Genomic DNA, 19,273 nt, shown 5'->3' with positions numbered 1-19,273 from the left:
CTGCAATCAAAAGTGCTTCAGACACACTGGTGTGTGAGTGAAGTAGGTAGCTGGTAACCCCCGCTACCCCTCACTAAATCCCCCCCCCCCCTCTCTAACTAGCGGGTTTGGTAGTTGCCACCTCACTAGGGTTGCCTCCACGATCAGTGGGTGAATTTTCCCAATTTTTTTTTCTTTGCTAAAAGTCTTCCTTTTGCCTATCAGAAGGCCGTGATATGTGTAGAATTCATCTCCAGCCTCTATAATGCCCCCCCCTGGTCATCAACGCCCCCCTTATGTTGATAGTAAAAATACGAAATATCATTAGTAATTTTCTAATTTTTTCAGTTTACCCCTTAAAAACTGTTCAAAGTCGTTTTCTCATATCAGTGATATCAAAGAAAATGGGCTCAGGGGTGACTATGATTTTATATCCAATATTTTCGTCATCAGACAAAAATCGTAATTTCTCGTTTTTTCTTTTTCGGGAGAGGGGTGTATTTCTTTGCTTGTCCTGCTCTTATGCCTTAAGTAATATAATATTTAGATGTTTTAGGCCATCAAGTGACATAATACCTAGAAAAACACAGAAGGTTTTTTCCCTAAATCGAAATTTTAATTTTTGGTGAATATTTATTTCTAGGTATCCCTCCATCACCAGCCGGGCTTTCACTAAAGTTAATGCTCGTTTTTTTCTTGCTGTGTGCTTATTTACTGTTCGATTTTGATAAAACTTTGTCTGCTTGTTCCAGGTGGATAAACAAACATAATTACAGAGCGAATTTCAATTCAAGACATTAGTTTCTCACTGGTCACCAAACAAATTTTAAGTCGCTAGCTCCAATTTTCACATTTTTATTCATAAAATCCTTTATTTTCCCTGTAGGATGATAAAACTTACAGAGGATATGCCTTATTATAGTGCTAATAATGCCTGAAAATTTCATTAGCGTGTCTTGATTAGTGTATTTTTGGGAAATATTTTTTACGATTGGCACCCATTGAAAGGGGAGCCTACCCAGTCTTTATGGCTACTCTCTCAGCTTCGGCGAAAGACAATCCCTATAAATAGGTACAGGTTAGTATCATTAGGAAAAATACAAATTACTTTTAAATTTGTCATGTTTTCCATGGAAGACACAATAGTGTCAACAAACGTTTGAGATGGTGTCCCATTTAGTGGAGGGACTGGTAATCTTCAAATGGACAAAACTATAACTCTTATTGTTCAAAAATGTTCATTTACTGTTCAAAAAAGTACATTTGGTTTAGCTTTTCATCAAAAGCTCCCATTTTCCTTAATAAAATAGTAACCAGATGTGTAACAGTCCCAGGTTTGAATTTTCCATAACATAAAACCATCCTTTGTTCAGGTTTGTATAGCCCTTCAAAACTATTTTCCTAAAAATCTGTTAGTTCAGCATATTGAGTTTTTATTCAACAAATGAATTGAAGTCAGGATAAGTGATGAAATATGTTGAATCAAGTTTTGGTATTATGAATAGCCATGGTAAAGGTGCTTCAAGTATCATATTTTTCAAGCATTTCAGTGCTGTACTTTATTTTTCATACCATGTAAGATTTAAAAGTTAGTTGTCCTGTATTGTAATTAACTTGTTATTTTTTTATTATCTTAGGTTGGATACCTGTATAAGCTGTGTTAATGATCGCTGGTTTGTGATTGGGTTATGGTTTGGTCTGCTGTCTCTGATGTATGGATCCCATTTAAGTCTTACTTCCGTGTGTCATCCCAAGTTATATGATCTTTACTTCACAATGGTCATGCTACCTCATCATTGCCCGGATGCTTTTGTGAATTTCCAGTAAGTGAGATTTCTAGTAAGTTCACTATAAGAACATCTTGTACAAATATTTGTATTGTAAGCACTGTAGATAGATAACTGTATGTTGATAATCCAAGCTGACACGTCTTATTTTCAAATCAGGTTCTTAGAATTTTCTCTTATGTTTAAGAACTGTGATTGATAATATCATTTCAAAAACATTCTCTCCAATCTCTATTAAAGAATTGTCAATTTATTTACAGTATCAAAACTTTAGTACAGTATTCCTTTAGTAATGCCATATATATTGGAACCTATCACTTACAATGAGTAACTAATTTTCCTCTAATTTGTATAGTAGTTTTGTTATTTGTGATAAGATTTTTGTACTTCGGCTCTGCCTTGCTATTTGGATAATCCTTCTTTGGGTGATGTGGAAAGCGAGCCAGAAGAGGTGAGTCTCTACTTTGTGAGAGATTTTATAGATATTTGGACAGGACCTCTTAGATTATGCTTTCAGGAACTTGTTCTTGGAAAGCAAAGCCCCTACAGTGACTTGGGTTCTTTTCTAAAATTATTAGTTATAGAATCCCACAAGGTGATAGATAATCCAGGACTGAGGTTTCCCAAGGTGATGGCCCGCAGTATTAGTGTGGTTGTCTACATCCCTTAACTATGTCTGAAATTTGTCCTTTTAAAGAATGTTTGAGGCTACAGAGTGGAGGTGCTCCTTAGTTTTCTATGTGTATTACTTGACTAAAGTGAGTATAAAATTTGTCTATGAGCCTCTCCTGATATTCCTATTTCTTCTCTCTTGAAGCTTAGTTTATGTCAACATTTACCACAAAATTGAAGATTTCCTGTTTTCTTTCCTTTTAATAAGCTTAGGTATTTAGTACAGTAATGAGACAATTTAGATGCTAATGACAATAACCACGTTTTCAGTGAACTGTACCTGCTTTTGTTTTTCAGTGCTGAACTTGCGCTTGGTAAGTCAATATTTTGTTACCATCCTCCAGATTTTGAAGCATTTATAAGTGAAGTGTAATTTAGGTTACTAGTGATTTTAAGGAATATCCTCTTTAGGATTTGATTGTTATTGTTCAAGGGAGTTATTTCTTGGCAATCAATTTTCTTCATTCTATTTGAGTCTTGTGCTGGAACAGTAACGGGATGTAGATAATTGGTGTGGGGAATGCGAAGTCCTCACTGTTCCTCTTAGTGAAAAGTATGTTCTAATGGTTATTGAACAGATTAAAAGTTAAAAACAAAAAAAGTAAAATAACAAACTTGGAAATGATTTGTATTTTTCCTAACAAGACAAACCTGGAGCTCTTTACTATGAAGTATTTGTTTTGGCAAAGCTGAAACCAGCTGATAAGCTTTTTATCATGGTGTAACTACCCACCACTAGTTTGGAGGGAAGGAGCGGGGTAGGTTACCTCCCACCACTCACACCAGCGCTAGCAACTAATTGTCACTTTTGTAATTGCGGCATGACTTTCTAGTGGTAGGTGCTCGTGGGTACAGGCCTACATGGCTGAGGATGATGAAGCATGAAGTAGGAGGTGATGAATGGAGAAGTATTGATTTAAAAGCTCAAGATGGAGACAACTGGCAAAATCTAACTGAGGCCCTTCGCGACAATAGGCGTAGGAGGAGATGATGACGATGATATCAGGTTACTCAAAGAGCGTGGCTCTCAACCACAGAAAGACAAGGTCATCTGTGCAGAATCCCTTAGATGCTATGCCCCAAGAGAGGAAAGATAAAATAGGAAGTGGTTACTCACCCACACATTCACTCTGGACTTACTCTTGAGTAACGTCCACCCTCAACCCTTTGCTACTTGTACCACAAGGGAGCTGAGGTGTTTTAGACCACGTTTTGTGCAGCCACCACAGAACCTATCGAGAAAATGTCCAGGCTCCTGTGGGTTATGTCTTGCAGGTAGTAGGCAGTGAACGTTGTTTGACGTTTCCACTTTCATGCTTATAGCACCTGCCTCACAGAAATTTTTTTTCAAAATGCCAAGGAATTACTTACTCCCCTGACATTGTGTTGCCATGGATGTCTATTGTACGGCGAGTGGTCTGAAGACCGTGCCCTTTCTGTTACTTGCCTGATCCACGAGGAGATAGAGTTTCTCGTGATTCTCCTCTTGGTCTTTCCTGTGCTAATAAAGAGCCTGTTGATCTGTGGTCTAGCTCAGCACCCTTATGGGGCCTAATAACAGTTGATCAGGATCGTGTGTTACAAACCAGAGATTCTCAGTCCAAAAGGGTTTGAATCCAGGATCTGCTACAGATGGATTTTGAGTCTTTGCAACATAGGGACAAAACTGAGTGTGACCTGCCCCCATCCCCTTGAATGGGTGAGGTCATAAAAGAGACCATGCAGCTCCCTGAGTTTCTTCTCAGAAGCCAGGGCTAGAAAAAAAGCTGTCTTTACAGTCGAGTCTTTGTCTGAGGCTTGACAGAGAGGCTCATGAGGGGCTCCTTTCCATGAACGTAAGACCTTGACAACGTTCCATGGAGGTGGTCTAACTTCCGACTGAGGAGAGGAATGCTCAAAATTCTGTTTGCGGAATGATAATTCCATCAAGGTGGAAATGTTAAATTGATTCAGTTTGAAGAATGCTCAAGGTTGAGCAAAAGCCTTTTACCTCCTACACTGTGTAGAGTTTTTCCTCCCTGAGGTACAGCAAAAACTCTGCTTCTGCTGGAATAGAGGCACTGAGTGGAGAGATACCTCATTCACGACGCCAACCACAAAAGGCGGACCGTTTCCATGACGACTCCTACAGGTATCCTGCCATGCCCCTAGTAACTGGCTTTGAAAAGCCTCTCTTTGCGAGTAGTTGTTGGATAACCTCCAGGGGTGAAGATGTAGCAATGGTATCACTTGGTGGAATATCTTCACGTGTGGTTATGTGAGTAGCTCGGGAAGTGAAGGGGGGAACTCTCTCGTATCTCTGTGAGCAGATGCAGAATATCCGGCAACCATTCTGCATGTTGCCACTAGCGGAAGTGTCATTGCTAGGTCTTGCGATGCCCTTGCCTTATTCAATAGCCTCCTTACTAGACGTCCATCCAGTCCCACGGGTATTGAAAAGCCTCCTGCCAGAACGCTCGTTGATCTGGTACTGGTGAGCAGTACTACGGAAGTTTCCAGTTGAGGGACATCGCATAGAGGTCAATTGTCAGTGAACCTCACAAAGTCTCGACTTTGTTGGCCATCTGTTGATTCAAGGACCATTCAGAACCAACTATCTGAGTCCTGCTTAGATTGTCTGCCAGCACATTTTTCTTGCCCTGGATGAAGTGGGCTGTTAAGGTTACCAAATTTTCTTCCGTCCATTTGAGGACTTTCACAGCTAGCCGGTATAGGTGCTGGGAAAAGGTATGTCTTTGTTTGTTTATGTGGGACACTACTGTAGTGTTGTCGCTCATCATTACTACATAATGTTGTGAAAAGAGCTGATGGAACTGCTTGAGTGCCAGGTAGGCTGCCCTCATTTCCAGGAGGTTTATGTGGCACCGCCTTTCGGATCTGGACCAAAGCCTGGATGCTGTCAGGTGTAACAGATGAGCCCCCCCACCCTTCTTTTGATGTGATTGTGAAGAGCAACAATCCCTGGGAGGAGAGAGAAGATCTACTCCTCTGAAGAGGTTGGTGTCTAACACCCACCAACTCAGGTCTCTCTTCTGCTCAGGTCCCACCGGTACTATAGTATTCAGTGGGCCTGTGCTGAGACTGGAAGGTCTTCAGCTGTCACTGTACAGACCGAATGCGGAGACAGCCGTGGGGCACTAACTTCTCGAGAGATGTTTGGTGCCCCAGTAGCTTTGCCACTGGTGTGCTGGCAATTTGTCTCGAGAGAAAGCACTGGGCTATCTCTCTCAGTTTCTGTTCGATCCTCGGACGATACTCGATCCCCTAACGGGGAGACCTTGCCTAGTGTGGTCTTGACCAAAGATGCAATTGTCTGAGGATGGTCAGTCTATGAAGGAGAAGCTACTTTCCCTGGCAAAGAAGAGTATTGGCAAGGCAAAGGCTGGCAAGCTGCTCTGGCTTGTGCACCTCTTCCAGTTCATCCTCCTGGGAGCGCATGCTCACGAGGCGATGTAGTGAATACTGTTCCCGAGAGCTGGAAAAGTGCCCTTGCTTGCGCGCCTTTCTCAGTTCTTACAGGTAATTGCTACCTGTGTGCGCTTGCCAGAAGATTCCTCATTTGCGGGGCGAAAGCTGGTAGAGTGCGCTGGCTTGTGCGCTCCTTTCAGTTTGCCTAACTGGGAATGTGCTCTTGCAAGGTGAGAGTTGGAACTACGCACTAGTTTGCATGCCTTTCACAGTTCTCAAAGGCAACAGATCTACTCGTGCGTGCTTGCAAGAAGACTGTACACATTGGCGAGGCAAGAGTTGATGAAGCCTTTCTCAGCTTGGCCAGGTAAGGTGTAGTCTACCTGTATGCATCTGTCTCCCTGGTCGCGCTCGCAACATAAAACTTGCCTTTATTCTAGACAGTGCTTCTTGTGTGTGTGAGTGTTGATGGAGAGACTCGCCCAAGAGAGCACTATGCTTAGCAGAAGTGAGGCGCGCCTCTTTGTTAGGCAGACAAGCTCACCTGCCCACCTTGCTAGGTAGTGGGGTGCGCGATGCTTCCCAATACTCATCTGCTACATTCAGTATAGTGTGCTACCTAGCAAAGGAATCTTGAATTATCTGATATAGGGTTAGAGGGTGATGGATCCCACTTTGAGTACGGAGACCAACCGAGCTTTGATCCTCGGGAAGAATCCACCTCTATCATTAAAATAACGGGCAACCTATATCACATGCAGTCCTCTGTCAGGCGTAGGTTCCCGCCCACCCACTTCACTAGGGCTCGGTGAATTGGTGCGCAACACTGTGCAAGATTTCCTTGCAAAACTCTGGTCTGTGTTCATGCCCAAGTAGGATGGACCAGAGTATTTTCGTACAAGCTGTCTCCTGCAGCATCCTAGTGGGCAGTGTCATGCATTCCCACATAAGGAGGCATTCTCTCATAAACGTCTATCAAGGCTGCAGGAGACTGGTTGTACCAACTGACCCGTGAGGAAAATTTTCCCTCTCCGATCATTGGAAAATGGGAAGGGTTCTGGACTACCTGGGCAACCAGGTACGCTGTAGGGTAGTCAGCAATTCCTGGGGATTGTGACTGTTGTTTCCTATCTATTTGGACCTAAGGACATGGAACATACTGCTGAGAGATAGAGGAAGTCACACCAGAACTCCCTCCTCCATAGGGCTTTGACATCCAAGCCCTATAAACCCCCAGCTCCTCAGTAGTCCCGTTCAGCCAAGATCACGACGAACTAAACAGCAGCGAAGACAACGATGTCTAAGAAACCCTTTTCTTCTAAGGACAAGAAAGGCGCAAAGTCCTCCAGGGTAGGAAAATATCCTAAAGGGAGGGGCTGAGGCCGCAAACGCTAGGATAGGCACTCCCCCTGCTTCTCCACTAGTAGGGGGATGCCTACACACTCCCCCTGCTTGTCCACTAGTAGGGGGATGCCTACACACTCCCCCTGCTTGTCCACCAGTAGGGGGATGCCCACAAAGTTGCTCAGACAGGTGGAAGCAACTCGGGGCTAAACCCTGGACAATCTCTGTGATTCGTTTCGGGTATCGCATCCCGTTCATAACATCTCTCCCTCCCCTGACCAGGAATCCAGTGTTAATAGACTCTTTTACGATCGGATCAGCAAAGGGGCTAGTCCAACGGGCTGAAGTCCAGACCCTGTTGAAGAAGGGCACTCTCCAGGAGGTCCTCGACGGGTCTCCAGGCTTCTTCAGTCAACTCTTTCTGGTGAAGGAGGTGTCTGGAGGCTGGAGACCAGTCATTGACCTCTCAGCTCTGAACAAGTTTGTCAAACTAACTCCGTTCAGCACAGAGACAGTAGACATGGTCAGACTAGTGGTAAGACCACAGGACTTCATGTGCACACTGGACCTAAAGGACACGTACTTCCAGATCCAAATCCATCTGTCTTCAAGGAAGTACTCAAGATTCAGCTTAAACAACAGAAAATACCAGTTCAAGGTATTGTGCTTTGGTCTTTCTACAGCACCTCAAGTTTTTATCAGAGTGTTTGCCCGTGTGTCATCTTGGGCACACAGGATTGGCAGCTGTCTTCTTCGTTATCTGGACGACTGGCTAATCTTAGCAGACTCGGTGTCAACCCTTCTTCAACATCGAGACAAACTTCTGAGGCTTTGCCAAGAACTGGGGATCATGGTAAACTTCGAGAAGTTCTCCCTGCTTCCTACACAGAGACTGATATACCTAGGCATGATAATAGACACCAATCTCCACAAACGACAGAATATCGAGGCTGAGAAAGATCGCAAGACCCTTTCTCAGACGAGAAGAGTTTCCAGCCTAGACATGGTTACGTCTCCTCGGTCACCTTTTATCTCTGGCCCGTCTAGTTCCCAACAGTTGCTTCAGGATGAGATCCCTCCAGTGGCAACTCAAGTCCCAGTGGAATCAGGCTCTCAATTCTGGGCCTTCAACAGTTCCTGGCGGGCCACTCAGTGGTGGTGATGAGCGACAACACCACAGTAGTGGCCTACATCAACAAACGAGGTACTTTTTTGTAGCCCCTGTTTCATCTAGCAGTAGAGATACTGAGATGGGCCGAGATTCACTCGATACCACTATCGGCACGCTCCATTCCGGATAAGAGGAATGTGATCGCCGACAACCTGAGCAGAGCATCTCAGATAGTGAGTACCAAGTGGTCTTCGGATCATATATTAGCCAACAAAGTCCTGACTTTGTGGGGTTCTCCGACAGTGGATCTCTTCGCAACGCCCCTGAACTTCAGGCTCCTGTTGTACTGCTCCCTAATCCCAGACCCCAAGGCCCTCTGGCAAGATGCATTCCAACAATGGTGGGATAACATCGACGTTTATGCCTTTCCCCTGTTCTATCTGATGAGGAGGGTACTCAACAAGGCCAGAACATCAGTCAATCTCTCAATGACCCTCATAGCTCCGCTATGGCATCACGCGGAATGGTTTCCGTACGTTCTGTAACTCCTGACGGAGTCTCCAAGAGAACTTGCTTCACGACACGATCTACTCAAACAACCAAAAGCAACATACTGTATTCCACAACGCCGTAGCTTCGCTACAACTTCCCGCCTAGAGACTATCCAGCATCTCCTCGCTCAGAGATGATTTTCACAAGTTGTAAGCAGAATGTCTGGATACGTGTGAAAGTCATCAGCAGCAGTCTACCAAGCAAAGTGGAAAGTCTTCTGTGGTTGGTATCGTGGAAGGGGTACCTCTCCTCTCGATGCCACTATTCTAGCAATAGCAGAGTTCTTCGTGTATTTGCGTCAAGAAATGCGCCTGTCAGTCTCAGCAGTAAAAGGCTATCGCTCAGCCTTAAGCCTCACCTTTAGACTGAACGGAATGGACATTTCTTCATCGCTAGAACTTTCCTTACTCATATGGAGTTATGAACTTACCTGTCCTCAGTCTGAAGTGAGACCTCCCCCATGGAACATGGTTAGAGTTCTCAGTCCCTATGAACCATTACACCAGGCAACAGATCGCCACCTAATTTGGAAGACGGTGTTCCTGCTAGCTTTGGATTCGGCCAAGCAAGTCATTGAACTTCATGGTCTCTCATACTACATCGTTCATTCAAGGGGATGGGGAGAGGTAATGTTCAGCTTCGTCCCTGAGTTTGTTGCTAAGACTCAGAACCTGGGAGTAGCGGATCCTCGATTCGACTCCTTCCGGATTTTGAGTCTTCGTTCTGTAACAGATGACCCTGATCATCTATTACTCTGCCCATCGAGGAGTTTAAGGCTGTACCTGAAGAGAACAGCTGCAGCCCGTCCCCGTGTGCCTGCACTCTGTGTCAGCACAGGGAGGACCAAGAGGAGGGTCACCAAGAACACCATCTCAGCATGGATTCGCAAGGTCATAGACCATGCAGTGAATCCAGACCCTCCTCCTTCACGTCACCTCAGAGCTCATGATGTTAGGGGCGCAGCTACGTCCCTGGCATTCAAGAAGAACTTCTCAGTGACTCAGGTTCTGCAGGCTGTGGTTTGGAAACATCAGAACACTTTCATAGCCCACTATCTGCAAGACCTTACCCACAGGATGCTCGATACGTTCTTTATCGGCCTTGTGTTGGCTGCACAACAGCTGGTATAATACCTCAAGCTCCTTATTGGACAAGTAGCAGAAGGTTGAGGACACTGTTACCTGGTTTTAGTCTGCGAGAATGAAAAGGTTTGACTGGTTCTTATTTTTTTTCTTCATCCTCCCCTTTCTTGGGGAAAGCAGCATCCTGGGTTCTCTGCTTAAGCACACCTGAAACCACTGCAGATAAACCATGCTCCCTTGTGTACCTAGTATTAACCTAATACAGTACTGTTGCGTCCCCATACTCTAGCGAGGTGGTATTGGGAAAGTCTTGGTTGCAACAGTTTTTCCTAGAAAAGACTCGGAATAACTTTCACCTGGACGGTCACACTTCTAAATATCTCAACACACAGTTTGTATAGGCCACGGACCTTGTGTAGCAAGGTTTTAACGAGGTGCAAGGACTCCTTATTTTGGGTACAAATATACTCAGGTAAGGAGCCCCCGGGTAAAGCCAAAAAACCAGATTGGCAGGGACGTCCACCCTTCCTAATAGGTGAGTCATCCCTAAATAAACAGTATAGGTTTGTATTCCAGTTACGGAACAAATTAAAAATTCGTAGATAATTTGTATTTTTCCTAACGATGTAAACCTTTAGCTATTTATACAAACTTAACCGCCAGCCCTATCTCCCTTGAAGTCCTATCTCCAAGCAAAGGGAGCTAAATCACCGGTGTGTAAGTGAGACCGGTAGTAAGCTACAACCCCTACCCCTGCTAACTAGCGGAATGGGTAGTTAACCCTCACTAAATTTTAATGGCTTGTCATTTCAGCGTCACTGAAAGTAATACCCCTAAATAACTAGCTAAAGATTTGTATAGTTTGGAAAAATACAAATCATCTTCGAATTTGTCATATTACATCAAAACAAACTGACAGATTTTGACAAAATTTTCACAGATAGATCTTAGGTCATGAACGACCCCATTAAATTTTGAAGATGATCTGGATCTGGATCCAGATTTTAGATCCGGATTTGCATTTTAAAGATAACTTTAAAACATTGATGAATTTTGACAAAATTTCCAACACAGATAGATCTTAGACCATGGAGGACTCCATTAACCTCTGGCAGAGATAAAAAATCTCTTGATTGCTCTTGTTATTATTATTATTAGCTAGTTTAAAAAGCAGGATACTAAAAGCCCAAGGTCTCCAACAAGGAAATAGCCCGGTGAGGAATGGAAATGAGGAAGCAGAGTAGTGTGTCTGTGTGTACCCTAAAGCAAGAGAACTCAAACCCGAGATAGTGCATGATACAGAGGCTTTGGCACCATCCAAAACTAGAGAATAGTGGTTTAATTTTGTAGTGTCCTACTAGAAGAGCTGCTTTCTATAGGTAAAGTCTCTCTTCTACCCTTATGAAGTGAAAAATAGCCACTGAACAATTTGCAGTAGTGTTGTCAGATGTATGAGGAAAGAGGAGAATATGTAAAGAATAGGCCACTCGATTCAATATATGTCCAGGCAAAGGAAAAAATAATTGTAACAAAGACTGTAGTATCTCAACTGGTATGTTTGCAAATCATTTATGATTGCAGCTGCTTGTTTTTTTAATGTACATTAAAGTGCAACATCTCACTTCCATAAAAACGTATCTTAATTTTTTCTTCCATAGGAACTCCTCTCCTCTAACCCTTTAGCAGAACTCATACAACATTCCTTTCTGTGTTTAACATTTTCTACCATCACCATTCACATTTGCTGTACTCATTAACTTCCATCCTTATGTGATCCATCTTAACATTCTTTGTTTTATTTCCCAGGCTTCATTCATCTTCATATTTCTTGTGTAAATATTGTACATAATATACAGTACACTTTATCCTTTTATTGTAATAATCAGTATCTACATTTTTCTTTATGAAACTGTTATTCATATTTTCTTACCTTTCAGGTCAAGATTGGCAATATCTGGTACATGCTATGGTATACTCATGGGGATTTTAGTTGCTATAGCATTAATACAGCAATTAGTGTGTGTTGTTGGTGGTGTACGACTAAGAGATTATCGTCATCGACGTCAGTTACCTGGACAAAGCAGCCTCTGGTCATTAAAGTATGCATTTAGAAATTGCCTTCATTTCTGGTGGAGGTAATTTTTTTTCATTGTAAAATAGTAAACTATGATCCGGTTTTAGTATTAAACACATTATTTCATTGAATTCATTAATTAAAAAGGATTCGAGTCGGAAACCAAAATTAAATGGCACCACCATGGAAACATTTTTAAATGCTATTTAAGCATCTACTTGCAAGGAATTCAATTTACTGTATATTTGTTCTGACACTATATACAAGCCTTAGGCTCTTTACGTAGGAGTATTATTTCAGTGACTGCTGAAACCAGCCGTTAAAGCTTTTTCAGAGGGGGTAGTGGGGGTAGACCAGCCACCCCACTGACACCAGCACTAGTAAACAACTGCCCCTTTTTATTTCGGCTCAGTGGATTACAGACGTTGTTTTACTTCCCTGTTCAAACAAAATGAAAATTTTCCCATTATAACTGGGCTAAAATCTAAAAATTTCCTTTTTAATCTTTTTTATTCACTGGTGTGACTGCCCGTGGAGATCTCAATCTGGCTGGTTTTTCCCGGCAATGAAGAGTGCCATTGTGGCACTTTCATGTCGGCAGAGGAGACAGATCCTCACGGTTTCTGCCCTGCGTGTAGGGGTCACTCGTGCATGCTGTAGTCTCCGTGCCAGGTGTGTTGGGAGTGGTCACTCTCCCAGTGGACGAGGTTTAACAGGCGACGAAAGTAGAAGGCTAAGAGGGATTCTACCCCTTCAGGGTCATCCTTGAAAGGGAAACAACCTCGCCATCGAACTCCGTCAGCTCAACCTCGCCATATTTACCGCTCGGTCGGCTTCTCCTGGCGGTCGGTCGAGCACAGGTAGTGCCCATGTGACTCTGGGAGAAACCTACGTGGCGTGGGGGCTCAATTGCTTCCCTTAGCATAGCAACGCCGTCCACTGCCAAGACGCTGTTCATCTGCTGTGGCCTTCCTTGGGGCTCATGGGTTCCCCGTGCATGGAAAGGTTACAGGTCTTATGGTTGGGTGTGCAACGGGAGCAGACATCCACCCCAGGAATTGATTCCCATCTTCCTCCTTGAGACTCCATAGGTTGAGGACAGAAGGAGTCACACATGCACTCGGCCGTCTTGACCTCAGCACCTGGTCACCACAACGTTCGCTCTGCTTCGGTGGCAGGCGGGCGTGAGCAGTTGCTAACAAGTGCAATACTCCTCAGTATGACTTGTTATGGGATCCCTCCTGGGTGAACCCTGTGACTAGCTTCGGCTATGTCCCTTGGGCACTTCATGACATTGATCTCCTAGCTGGGTTTGCTCAGACCGAAGTGAAAAAGAGTGATCTGCCCAGAGGTCCGCCTTTAGGCGCTGGACAACCTTCCCTTCTGAAGGAAAGGTATCCTCCACTAGGTGTTGTGCAGCCTTCACTTCCAAGGGAGAGCTTCCCTTCGCCAACCTCGGCTTAGCAGTGTTCTCATCCATGAGGAAATTTGCTGACAGGTGCACTGGATTCGTCCATGCCCTGCTCCAGTTTTCGGAACTGGATGACGATGGTGGGAGGCGATTGCTTGCGATTCCTCCCCCTTTCTGTCATTTTCTACAACATAGTGTTCTTCGCTATGGGAGGCCAAACTCTTGCGAGCTTGTGCTTTCAGTTTTTACCTCTTGGGAGGTAGAACCTGCTTTGCTGCCTGGTCTTCCTCATCCTTGCGGGAAAAGAACACGGCTTGTTTTTCCCCTTTGGGGGATAAGGCAAGCAAGAGTTTCTCTTCATGATGCTTTAGCTAGCTGGAATCTAGCAGGCAAGTCTTGTGCAACGTTGCGCACTCTACCGCTAAACTAAGTGGGCTGCCGAGTTTGTTTCCCTGACAAAGTTGTGCGCTTTACGTCTGCTACGCTTAGTGCTCTCTTGGATGAGTCATCCCATGAAGATTAGCACATGCAAAAAGTATTGTCTAGAATTCAGGCAAGTTCTGCCTCGCTAGCGCGTTCTGTGTGCTACACGTAGGTAGACATACAAGTATAGGTAGATTATACCTTACCTGTGAGCTGAGAAGGGTGTGCGCACAAGTGCACCTTATCAGCTCTCGTTTTGCCAACATTTGCCCCGCATTCAGTCTACCTTGCAGCAGGTTCCTTTACAAGGGAAGGTAGCTTTACCTTCACAGACCAATCTCTTGGTTGAACATGTGAACGGCACCTTCTTCCTTAGAGAAGTTGAGCACTAGGAAAGGCACAAGTCGACAACCTCTCCTGCCCTCCCATTCCTTGGCACTCCACCTAAGCCAAGGAAACAGGCTCTTGGGGCTTAATCAGGAGCAGTTCTGTTCTCAAAAGATGCTCCCTGGTACCTGGACCATGTCCATGCAGTAAAGCAGGCGGTCTCCGGATTGACTGATCATCCTCCGACAGTTCCATCCCCAGGCGGTCCTACCATTCCTTTATAGGTTTCTTCTTCCTCTAAGGGGAGTGAGGGCCCTTCTGATCCTAGAAGCAGTAGCTCTGCTAGGCAGCTTCCTCCTTTTGCCACTCTCAAGCCTCTTTCTTGTCAGGTGTCTGCAAGGTATCAGAAATATCTGAATACCAAGGGGCCCACCAGCCAGGACATTGTCTGTGAGAGGCTTGGTGTGATTCCCATTGTGCCACAGAGGAAGAAAAGGAGTCAGACAGCAAACACTCCTCCACCGGTGGATACCGTTCATCCATGAGCGAATAGGGGATCAAGATCTCATTCACAGACAACTGTAGACTCTTGCTTATGGAGTTGGACTAGCCTGAACCTCCTGCCATCATCACTCCCTCCGAAGGTGCAAGGCCTAAGCAGATGGAGAGGGAGTATTCTCCTTTTATCAAGGATTTTAACATCCATCCGAGGGAAAGGTAGGACACTAAGACCATCCCCAAGAATTGGCACTATGGGTGAGCATCAACATCGAGGAGATCGTAGTTTGGTTTCAACGTCTGTCCCCGTAACACCAGATGAAGTAGTGGTCGTCCTCCGAGAGCTCATTCCTCTGTGAGAAGGAACTCGGGTGATAACCTCGATTCTCCCTGGGCTGCTATGGGTGCTTGATCAGAGGAGGAGGAACCTTTCGATGATGGCTCGGAACATTCTGACGGGACACTGCCGGCATCTGCTAGCCCCAAGATCTCTCCCTTAAAGGAGAAAGATGCAGACCATTTCTTTCTACAAGTCCTTTCCTGCATAAAGAAACTCAATTCTCTAGGGGAACAGGATCAAGTTCCAATGTAGGGCAAGGACACTGTCTTAGACCTCTTCTTTGATATGCCAGAACCCACCAAGACTAGCGTAGCATTGCCTTGGTCAAGGGAGGTGAAGGTAGTAAAGAAGAGGGCTTACGCCCAGGGGGTTGGAACATCATGGTCCCTCCGAGCTGTTGACTCCTCTTGGTTACTCCCTCCCCTGTACGTATGGTATAGAGAGTATCCTGTTCGAAGAGGATGACCCATCTCCTATACTGTTAGATCTGTCAATTCTGCCTTTAACACAGAACTCTTCTCTGGCCAAGCTGGTAACCTTGCTTATGTAGCAAGCATCCGGCGAACTGTGCACAGATGACGAGTGACGAGCAGCTGGCGGGTCACGCGCAGCTGCCGCATAGCGAGCAGCTGGCGAGTCACGTGTAGCCGACGGATGGCGAACAGCTGATGCGTGACGAGAGCCCGAAGGCTCAGCGTGACGGTCAGACAGGCTGTCGGACCTCAAGACTTCATGATATCGTTAGACCTCAAGGATGCGTACTTCCAGATCCCAATTCATCCATCCTCAAAGAAGTACCTAAGATTCATGTTAGGAGGAAAGATATACCAACTTAAGGTGCTGTGTTATGGGCTGTCCACAGCATTCCAGATGTTCACAAGGATATCCCCCCTTTTGTCCACTTTGGCATGCATAAACAGCATTCGTCTACTTCGTTACCTAGATGATTGGCTGCTTCTGGCAGACTCGAGTGAGTCCCATCTCCTCCATCGAGACAGTCTTACTGCATTTTGCCAAGATCTGGGGATAATGGTAAATCACGAGAAGTCCCATCTGCAACCATCTCAAGACTCGGTATATTTAGGAAGGAGAATCTGGACCAAACTAGGCAAGAGAATTTATCTGAGGAACGAATAAATAGACTAAGAGAAATAGTCCAATTATTTCTCGTGCGGGACAATTTCCAGCACATCAATGGCAAAGGCTGCTGGAGCACTTGACTTCTCAAGAGAAGTTAGTTTCTAATGGTTGTCTCTGTATCAGATCTCTTCAGTAGCAGCTGAAGATTTTTTGCTCTCAGGACATGGACACACTGAACACTTCGGTATCAGTGGGTGAAGAGCAAAAGAGAGACCTGAGATGATGAGTGCTGTACACCAACTTCCGCAGGGGAGTAAACCTCTCTCCTGTCCCGAATTTGTTGCTCTTTATAGATGCATCAAAAAGGGGTGAGGGCTCATCTGTTGCACCTCACGGTATCTGGACAGTGGTCCAGCAGTGCCACATAAACCTCCTGGAAATAAGGGCAGCCTTTCTCGCCCTCAAGCACTTCCATAGGCTCCTTTTGGGACACTCCGTAGTGTTGTTGAGCGACAACACTACGGTGATGGTCACACATAAACAAGCAAGGAGGTAACTTTTCACAGCACCTATGCCAACTAGCTGTGGAAATCCTCAGGGGTGGAAAACAATTCTGTAGCCATTTCAGCCCGGTTCATTTCGGGAAAGAAGACTTGCTGGCTCTGAATGGTCCTTGAAAAAACAGATAGCTAACAAAGTTTTGACTTTGTGGGCTTTGCTGACAATTGACCTGTTTGCGACATCCTTCCAAGGGGCCTACCAACAGGATGGACGTCTAAGTGTTTCCCCCTTCATCCTAGTAAGGTGGCTCTTGAACAAAGTCAGGCTATCTCAAGATCTGTTAATGACCTTAATAGCTCCGCTGTGGCACCATGCAGGATAGATTCCAGACCTGCATCTGCTCACAGAGGGACCGAAAGAGCTCCCCACACTTCCTGATCTACTCAAACAACCACACCTGGAGGTCATCCAACAAAAAGAATGACAGGATACCTTCAGGTGTCATCTCCCTCAGTATATCAGACAAAGTGGTCTTTTTCTAGTGGGTTTCATGGATGGGGTATTGCTCCTCTCAGTGCCACTGTTCCAATGATAATGGAGTTCATATTGTAACTCAGGGAGAAAAAACTTTGTTCGATGTCGGCGGTAAAAGGCTATCTTCAAATTGAAAAAAGTTAATATTTCTTCCACGATGCAATTGTCTCTCCTCTTACGGAATTTTGAGCGCATGTTCCCTCAGTCAGAAGGCAGACATCTTCCTAGGAATGTAGTCAATGTTCTACAGTAATGAACTTTCACTGAAAGGCGCCCCTTACGAATCTCTTCGTCAAGCCTCAGATTGAGACAACCCTGAAGATGGTCTTCCTTCTAGCCCTGCCCTCTGTGAAGAGGGTCTACGAGCTTCATGGTCTGTCCTATGATGTTGCCCATTCAAGGGGATGGGGGCAAGTGACACTCAGCTTCGTCCTTGAGTTGGTAGCTAAGACTCAAAATCCGGCTGTAGCGGATCCTAGATTCGGGCCCTTCCTGATTTAGAATCTCCGGTCTGTAACAGATAATCTGGATCAGCTGTTACTCTGCCCTGTAAGGGCACTGAGGAAATATTTGAAAAGAACTGAGAGAGACAGCCCGCAAATCAACAGGCTCTTTGCAAGCACGGGGAGAATTTAAAGGAAGTTCACAAAGAAATCGATATATATATTCTTGTATCAGGCAGGTGAATGAAAGAGCCATTCAGTAAGATCTCTCTCATCTCAGTACATCCCTGGCATCCAAGAAGAATTTCTGAGACGCAGGTGTCACAAGCGGGTGTGTGGAAATGACAAACCATGTTCACTGCCCACTACCTGCAAGACATAACCCACAGAAACCTATACACATTCATCTTAGGTCCTTTGGTGGCTGCACAAAACGTGGTCATCTGACACCTCAGCTCCCTTGTTGGACAAGTAGCAGTTGGTTGAGGGCAGATGTTACCCGTGAATAAGTCTTGAATGAATGTGTGATTGACTGGCCACTTCCTGTTTCATTCTCCCCTCTCTTGAGGGTCAGCATTCGAGGAACTCTGCAAGCAGACCTCCTCTAACTACAGGTGGGTACCATGCTTTTTATGCGACCTGGTATATTTTTATTTATTTTTTTATGTCCCTGTCCTTTAAGCGAGGTAGAGTTGACAATGTCTGGGTAAGTGGGAGAGTCGGGCAATGTATGGGTAAGTGGGAGAATCAGGCAATGTCTGGGTAAGTGAGGAATTTAGCCTCAATTTTACACTTACCTAGTCAATTCCCATTGGTAAATTCTACGCTAGCACCAATTGCTAGGCTGTCATCCTTTTAAGATCACAAGGTGTCAGGTTGCCCTTTAAAACAGCTCTTACGTAGCACAGAGAGACACCTTGGGACAGTCTCCAGCCAGTTGGTTTTAGGGACTTCTACCCACCATGAGGTGAGTCTATGTAAAGAGTGCTGGATCAAATGAAAAATTTGGAATAATTTTTATTTTTGCTAACTACACAATTCTGAAGCTCATTACACATACTGTACGGGTACCGCAATCACCTTCCCCAGAAATCCTGCCGTAATTGCAAAGGGATGATTGTTTGCTGGTGCTGCTAGGTTACTCTGCTACCCCCCTCTGCTAACTAGTAGAGGGTAGTTACACCTTACAAAAGCTTTTAACGGTTGGTTTTCAGCTAGCGCAGAAATAATGCTCCTATGTAAAGAGCTTCAGTTTTGTATAGTTAGGAGAAATACAAATGTAACAAGGATTTTTACTGAGAAAGAGAAAGAGGGAGACGCACGCATACGCACACATATTGGTGGCAGCTTTTCTCTGGACTGATGTGGCTGAAAGAGACATTTACAATAAAAGTTTATAAACATTTAGTGATGTTTTAGTCACTTGTTGTTATCTTATTTTTTCAGTTGCAGTAGGATAAATATTCATACATACTTTCATTGAAAAATACTAATAGTGTATTTCTTTAAACAAAACCTTAATACACACCATTCGATTTCGTTAACTCAGACTGACAAGTTTAGCAGACCTTATCCATTCTTAAAAATCATGACTTAAAAAGAAAATTGCATCTTATTAAAGCATTTTTAACTTTTGTTGTCAATTTTCGTGCATCAACTACAGGCTGTATTAGTGACTTTTATTTACTCTACAGTATCATTAAGTGT

General features: G+C 44.6%; 1 protein-coding gene across 1 annotated transcript in view; it reads left to right on the top strand.

Annotated features, from left to right (window-relative positions):
* LOC137624795 (palmitoyltransferase ZDHHC23-B-like) overlaps positions 1-18,939 on the top strand; it is an 87,462-nt gene extending 68,523 nt beyond the window's left edge. The window contains exons 4-5 of the mRNA XM_068355749.1: positions 1,617-1,802; positions 11,873-18,939. Of these exons, the coding sequence (XP_068211850.1) occupies positions 1,617-1,802; positions 11,873-12,074 (388 nt within the window). The 3' untranslated portion in view covers positions 12,075-18,939. The remainder of the gene's footprint in view (positions 1-1,616; positions 1,803-11,872) is intronic.
* Positions 18,940-19,273: the final 334 nt, after the last annotated feature.

Source organism: Palaemon carinicauda, chromosome 31, assembly GCF_036898095.1.
Source record: "Palaemon carinicauda isolate YSFRI2023 chromosome 31, ASM3689809v2, whole genome shotgun sequence".
Taxonomy (NCBI): Eukaryota; Metazoa; Arthropoda; class Malacostraca; order Decapoda; family Palaemonidae; genus Palaemon; species Palaemon carinicauda.
Note: the sequence above shows the minus strand (reverse complement) of the source record. Positions and strands in the feature narration are given on the sequence as shown.